Below are 7,430 nucleotides of genomic sequence, written 5' to 3' on the forward strand. Positions count from 1 at the left end.
ACGTGGCCACCAACCTGGAGCTGCAGGAGGGGCCCGGGAACACCGCTGGGAACTGCAGCGGGTGAGGAACCGCAGGGGAAACCGGGAGTGGAAACCGGAAAACCAGGATGGGACACTGGGATGGGAAACCAAGATACAGGATGGGAAACCGGGAGGGGCACCAGGATGGGGCAACAGGATGGGAAACTGGGATGGAAAACCAGGAGGGGGCACTAGGATGGGATACTGGGATGTGGCACTGGGTTGGGACACTGAGATGGGACACTGGGATGGGGCACCAGGCACCAGGATGAGACACCCAGATGGGGCACTGGGGTGGGAAACCAGGATATGGAATGTGGCACTGGGATGGGCACTGGGATGGGAAACCGGGCACTGAGATGGGGCAACAGGAGGAAACCAGGAGGGGGGCACCAGGATGTGACACTGGGATGGCGCACTGGGGTGCGAAACCAGGATGTGGCACTGGGATGTGGCACCCATGGGAGTCCCCACAGCACTCAAGGGGGTCCTCCTGGTTGCACCAACAGCCTCTGAACCCTCCCAGTTGTCCCAACACCCACCAACCCCTCTCAGTTCCACCAACAACCCCCAAACCTCTCAGTTGTAACAACCCCCAAACACTCCAGTTGTACCAACAACCCCCAAACCTCCCGGTTTGTCCCAACCTCCACTCACCCCACCCCCCGTGTCCCCCACCCCCACCCACCCCTGCTCCCCAGGGGCCCTCCTGGCTGGTCCCACCCCCCCATTCCTATCTGGAATGGCCGCAGGACCCTCTGGGGCTGTGTCCCCCCCCAGGTCAACATGGGTGCCCCGGGGGGACTACGTGGCCTCGAACACGGACGAGTGCACGGCCACGCTCATGTTCGCCGTGAGCCTCAAGCAGGCGGGGACCGTCACCTTCGAGTACCTGTACCCCGACAGCAGCATCGTCTTCGAGTTCTTCGTGGGTGCCAGGGGATCACCTGGGCACCTCAGGGGGTGCCTGGGGCCGTGGAAGGGGGCCCTGGGGGTGTGGGAGGGCGTCTTGGGACAAAGGAGGGGTGTCTTGGAACAGGGGAGGGGGCTCGGGAAGTGGGAGGGGTCTCGAGACATGGAGGGGTATTTTGGGACAGGGGAGCGGTGTTTGGGGACATGGGAGGGGCCTGAGGGACAGGGGAGGGGTTCTTGGTGACCTGAGGGTCACCTGAGGGGTTGCCTGGGACCGTGTCAGGGGTCCCTGGGGACACGGTGGAGGATCCTGGGGACGTGGAGGGGTCTCTTGAGACAGGGGAGGGGCCCTGGGGATCTGAGATCACCTGATGAGGGTTGCCTGGGGCCATGTCAGGGGTCCCTGGGGGCGTGGGAGGGGTCTTTTCGGACATGGCAGTGGTCCCTGGGGACATGAAGAGGTCTCTTGGGACACGGGAGGGGCCCTGAGGACACAGGGAGATTCCCTGGGGAGGGGGGGATCTCTGGGGATGAGGGGGGGGTCCCTGGGGACGGGAGGGTCCGTGGGGACAGGGGGTCCCTGACCCCACCCCCGCAGGTGCAGAATGACCAGTGCCAGCCCACGGTGGAGGAATCCCGGTGGATGAGAACGACGGAGAAGGGCTGGGAATTCCACAGCGTGAGTGAGGGAGGGGACCCCGGGGGTCCCGGCCCCTCGCCTGGGGACAAGGTGCTCCCTGAGGAGCAAAGGGGGCGGGGGGTGATGGCAGAGAAGGGACTATGCGCCTCCCCACTGTGCCAACCCCCCCCCCCACGGGACCCCCCCCCCCCCCGCTGGTCCAAACCCCTTTCCTGGCACTGGGACCACCCCCTGCGGTGCCCGCCCCTTCCCAGCAGCAGGACCCCCCCACCTGTGGTGCCAACCCCCTCCCCAAAAGCAGGGCCCCCCCATTCTCGGTGCCACCCTCGTACCTGGGAGCAGGACCCCCACACACACCCCACGGTGCCAACTTCCCCGCGGCAACAGGACCCCCCCCGTGGTGCCAACCCCTTCCCGGCAGCAGGACCCCCCATCCCTATTTCCAACCCCTTCCCTGGCCGTGGGACTCCCCCATCCCTGGTGCCAACCCCCCACCCATGATCCCAACCCCTTCCCTGGCCGTGGGACCCCCCACCCATGGCCTCAACCCCCTCCAGCAGTGGGACCCCACCCACCCATAGTCCCCACCCCCTCCCTGGCAGCGGGACCCCCCTGCGGTGCCGACACCCTCCCCGGCCGCGGCCCCCCCCGATCGAGCGGGCTCCCCGTTTCCCAGGTGGAGCTGAGCCGCGGGAACAACGTGCTGTACTGGCGCACCACCGCCTTCTCCGTGTGGTCCAAGGCGCCCAAACCGGTGCTGGTGAGGAACATCGGCATCACAGGTGGGTGGGGGCGGGCAGGGAGGGGCCCGGGAGGGTCCCGCGCCCCCCTCCCCGCCCCCCCTGAGCCCCCTGCCCTCCCCAGGGGTCGCGTTCACCTCCGAGTGCTTCCCCTGCAAGCCCGGCACGTTCGCCCCCGCGCCCGGTGCCGCCTCCTGCCAGCCCTGCCCCGCCGACACCTTCTCCGGGAAAGGGGCCACCGCCTGCCAGCCCTGCGAGCCCGACTCCTACGCCGGTGAGGGGGGACACCCCGGAGTGTCCGCGCCCGCGGGGGGCGGCTTTGGGGGGCCCCTTGTCCTCCCGGTCTGGGATGGGAGAGGTGATGGGGGGAGCAGGGGGGACCCGACATTCTGTGGAGGGGACAGGGTTGGGATCCCCTTGTCAGCCTGATGTTTACACTGCTGAGAGTGGACCCCTGGGGGTCCCCACACGCGGAGGTGGCAGCTCTGGGGGTCCCCTTGTCCCCCCCACTCTGTGCCCTGGGGAAGGGAGAGGTGATGTGGGGGAACAGGGGGGACCTGCCGTCCCACGGTGGGGACAGGGTTGGGGTCCCTTTGCAAGCCCAACATCTGCACTGGGGAGAGGGGACATTTGGGGGTCCCCACACCCGGAGGTGGCAGCTTTAGGGGTCCCTTTGTCCCCCCCAGTCCGTGCCCCAGGGGGAGAGAGAGATGATGTGGGGAGCAGGGAGGACCCGACATCCCGTGGTGGGTTGGTGTCCCCTCACGACCGACACCTCTGCTGGGAAGAGGGGACACCCGGGAGTCCCCACACCAGACCTGGTGGCCTTGGGGGTCCCCTTGTCCCCCCACGTTGTGCTGTGGGGCTGTCCCTGGGGAAGGTGATGCAGGGGACAGGGAGGACCCGGTGTCCCTTGACTGGGAGGGGGGACACGGACCCCCCCGTGTTGGGGACAGTGTTGAGGTCCCCCGGCCCCTCACCCCCGTGTCCCTCCCCCCGGCAGAGCCTGGCTCGGGGTCCTGCAAACCGCGTCCCCCCTGCACGGACAAGGATTTCTTCTACACCCACACGGCCTGTGACGCCGGCGGGGAGGTACCGCCGGGACCCCCGGGGCGGCCCCCCCCGTCCCCTGCGGGTGTCCCCTGCGGGTGTCCCCCCCCTCACGCGCTGCCCCGGCAGACGCAGCTGATGTACAAGTGGGCAGAGCCCAAGATCTGCAGCGAGGAGCTGCCGCGGGCGACCCGGCTGCCGCCCTCGGGGGGCAGGTCGCGGTGCCCCCCCTGCAACCCCGGCTTTGCCAAGGGCGCCGGGGGCTCCTGCCAGCCCTGTCCCCGCGGCTCCTTCTCCAACGGCTCCGGTAAGGCCGCCCCGGAGCGTCCCCGGGGGGCAACAGGGACACCCCGAGCTGCCGGCGGGAGGGGAGTGCCGTCCTGGGGGCAGGGCTGTCCTCTCCTGTCCCCATCATTGTCCCTAGTGGGGGTTACCGGGGCACCCCGAGCTGCCGGGGGGAAGGTGGGGGTGTCACCCCAGTGCAGGGCTGTCCCCTCCTGTCCCCATCACTGTCCCCCAGGTGGGTTACCGGGGCACCCCGAACTGCCGGGGGGGAAGGTGGGTGCACCCCAGGGTGGGGTTGTCCCCTCCCGTCCCCATAGCTCCGCTAAGGATATCCCTGTCATTGTCCTCAAGGGGCGACCAGGGTCCCCAGAGCTGCCAGGGGGAAGGGGCTGTCCCCTCCTGTCTCTATAATTGTCCCCAAGGGATGACCGGGATCCCTAGAGCTGCCGGGGGGGAGGTGGGGGTGCCACCCCGGTGCAGGGCTGTCCCCTCGTGTCCCCAGCCTGCTTGTCGTGCCCGCCGGGCACGGAGCCCGCGCTGGGCCTGGAGTACAAGTGGTGGAACGTGCTGCCCCCCAACATGGAGACCACCGTGCTCAGCGGCATCAGCTTCGAGTACAAGGGCGTCGCAGGTACAGGGGGCCGTCCCCTCCCTGCCCCCTCCCTGTTCCCTCTCCGGGCACAGCCGGGGCCCCACAAGCGCCGCCGTGTCCCCGCAGGCTGGGAGGTAGCCGGGGACTTCATCTACACGGCGGCCGGAGCCTCCGACAGCGACTTCATGATCCTCACACTGGTGGTGCCGGGCTTCAGGTGAGGGGGTGTCCCTGCGGCCGGGGGGTGCGGCCGTGCGACGGGGCTGGCAGTGTCCCCACACTGTCCCCACGCTGTGCCCAGCCCTCCCAGCCCGGTGCTGGAGGACACAGAGAGCCGGGAGGTGGGAAGGATCACCTTCGTGTTCGAGACTGTCTGCAGCGTGGGCTGCGAGCTCTACTTCATGGTGGTGAGTGGGGACACTTTGGGGGGTCACCCCGGGTTTGGGGGGGTCACTGCTGTCACAGTGTCCCCATTCATGGTGGTGAGCGGGGGGACACGTATTTAGGGGGATCACATTGGGTTTGGGGGGGACACTGTAACAGTGGTGTCCCCAAAGTGAAACACCCTGGGGACGTGTCCCTCCCTCCCAGCAGGAGATGGGGGGTCACCCTGGGGGTCCCCAAACTCGGGGTCCCCACTGCCCCTCCCCCAAACCTGGGCACAGCCAGGGTGACACCCCAAAGTTGAGGACACTGTGACAGTGATGTCCCCAAAGTGAAACACGCTGGGGATCAGCCCCTCCCTGCCAGCAGGAGAGGTTTGGGGCACCTTGGGGGTCCCCAGAGCCCCTCCTCGGGGTCCCCAGTGTCCCTGCCAGCAGAGAGCCTTTGGGACATGCAGGGGACACTGTTGCTGTCCCCGCAGGGTGTGAACTCCCGCGCCACCAGCCCGGTGGAGACCTGGAGGGGCTCCACGGGCCGACGGTCCTACACGTACGTGGTGCAGCACAATGGCACCCTGAGCTTCACTTGGGCCTTCCAGCGCACCCCCTACCACCAGCCGGTGAGGGCTGGGCAGGGGGTCCCCTCATCCCTTTGGGGGGTCCCAGGGTGTCCCCCCTTCCCTTGGGGAGGGCCTGGGGGGGGGGTCCCATCTTCCTTAGAGGGTTTCCTGGGGTGTCTCCTCTTCCCTTTGGGGGGGTCCCCTCTTCCCTTTGAGGGTCCCAGAGGGACCCTTTTCTGGGAGTCCCAGGGGTGTGCCCTCGTCTCTTTGGAAGTCCCAGGAGTGTCCTCTTCTCCCTTCTGGGACATTGTGAAGGCCAAGGGAATCCCCAAACGGTGGGAATTACTGCCCTTTTCCCTGTTGCCATCCACTGGGACACTCCCACCCAGGGGTCACTCCTGCCCAGAGGACACTCCAGGGGACACTCCAGGGGACACTCCTGCCCTGGTGATACTCGTGTCTCCCGCAGGGCCGGCGCTACACGGGTGATGTGGCCAAGCTGTACAGCATCAATGTCACCAACGTGCTGGGGGGGGTGGCCTCCTTCTGCCGCCGCTGTGCCCCTCAGCCCACAGGCCCCTGTGCCCCCTGCCCCCCCGGCAGTGCCCTGGACCCCACGGGGACCTGCCAGCCCTGCCCCCCCGGCACTGTCCTGCGGGGACCCCCCTCGGGAGGGACCCCCTCGTGCCACCCCTGCGGGCCTGGCACTCGCAGCAACCAGGTGGGTGTCCCCAATGGTCCCCCGGGGGTGGTACTGGGCAGTTCCAGGAGGGTGACACCGTCATGGGTGGGTGGCACCAGGTCCCCCAACTGTCCTGGGTGGGTGACACTGCCTGGGTGGTGATGTCAGCCCCCCTCAGCTGTTCCCAGGGAGGTGAAAGTGTCTGACCCTGGGTGGGTGACATCAGCCCCTCCCGGCCATCCCGGGTGGGTGACAGGGTGGGTGACACTAGCTCCCTCGGCCATCCTAGGTGGGTGACACTGCCTGGATGAGTGATGCCAATCCCCAGCTGTCCCCAGGGAGGTGACACCAGCCCCCCGGCCATCCCAGGGAGGTGACAGGGTGGGTGACATCAGCTCCCCTGTACATCCCAGGGGGGTGACAGGGTGAGTGTGGGGTGGGTGACCCTGAGTGGGTGACATTTTATGACCCCAGTGGGTGACACCACATGTCCCCTGTCCCTGAGGGGCAGTGCCAGCTTCCTGTGGTGCCCACAGGGGTGTCCCTGGTGGGTGCCACATCCATCCCTGAGCCCCCTCTCCTTGTCCCTGTCCCTCTGTCCCTGACCACTATCCCTGTCTTTGACCCCTTGTCCCTATGTCCCTCTCCCTTGTCCCTGTGCTCCTTTCCCTGTCCCCATCCTGGTCCCTGACCGTGTCCTTGTCCCCAGCTGCGCTCCTTGTGCTACAACAACTGCAGTCTGTCCCTGTCCCTGCCTGGCCGGACGCTGCTCTATGAGTTCCCTGCGCTGGGCATGGGGCTGGGAGTGGGCACTGGGCCCAGCTTCACCCCCAAGGGGCGGCGCTACAGCCACCGCTTCCAGCTCAGCCCCTGCGGCCACCAGGTGAGGCACAGCTGGGACACGGCTGGGCATGTGGGACAGGGGGCACAGAGAGAGGAGCACGGGAACACCCGTGTGCACACATGGGAACACAGAGAGAGAGGCACAGGAACAGTCGTGTGCACACATGGCAACACGCCTGAGCACATGGGAGGGTGGCCACGGGCACACGGGTACACACCTGGGAACACAGAGAGGAGGGCACGGGAACACACATGTTCACACATGGGAACACGCCTGGGCATGCGGGAGGGTGGCTGCCCTGTGTGCCCTGTGTGTGCCCCGTGTGTACCAGGTGTGTGCTGCGCGTGTGCCCCACGTGTGCCAGCTGTGTGCCAGGCGTGCCGCGTGTGCCAGGCGTGCTGTGTGTCCCCAGGGCAGGAAGAAGGCCTCGTGTGCTGACTCGGTGCCGCAGGGCCGGGGGGGGGGCCCCCGGCCGCCGGGTGACATCCTACGTGTGCCAGGCCATCGTTGTGCCCCCCGACAGCGCCGGGGCCCGCGGGGCTGTGTCCTCCCAGCCCGTGAGCCTGGGGGACACCCTGCTGGGTGAGAGACACCGGGAATGGGACATCGGGAATGGGAATGGGACACCCTGCTGGGTGAGAGATACTGGGAATGGGATACCAGGAACAGCATATTGGGAATGGGACACCCTGCTGGCTGTGGGACCGGGAATGGGACACTG

General features: G+C 67.6%; 1 protein-coding gene across 1 annotated transcript; it reads left to right on the forward strand.

The window, feature by feature from the left end:
- Window positions 1–5: 5 nt before the first annotated feature.
- Window positions 6–7,425, forward strand: LOC113941031 (UPF0577 protein KIAA1324-like; the record flags this gene model as incomplete). The annotated part of the gene is given in 15 exon segments (XM_027632192.1): window positions 6–61; window positions 802–949; window positions 1,532–1,612; window positions 2,250–2,355; window positions 2,438–2,587; window positions 3,317–3,405; window positions 3,493–3,670; window positions 4,151–4,279; window positions 4,367–4,457; window positions 4,542–4,647; window positions 5,106–5,243; window positions 5,653–5,904; window positions 6,575–6,748; window positions 7,122–7,165; window positions 7,167–7,425. Coding segments are annotated over 15 exon segments (2,001 nt in total), but the record flags the coding sequence as incomplete, so codon positions are not given.
- Between the last annotated feature and the right edge of the window lie 5 nt (window positions 7,426–7,430).

This window comes from Corapipo altera, unplaced genomic scaffold, assembly GCF_003945725.1.
Source record: "Corapipo altera isolate COAL_440 unplaced genomic scaffold, ASM394572v1 131647, whole genome shotgun sequence".
In the NCBI taxonomy this organism is placed as follows: domain Eukaryota; kingdom Metazoa; phylum Chordata; class Aves; order Passeriformes; family Pipridae; genus Corapipo; species Corapipo altera.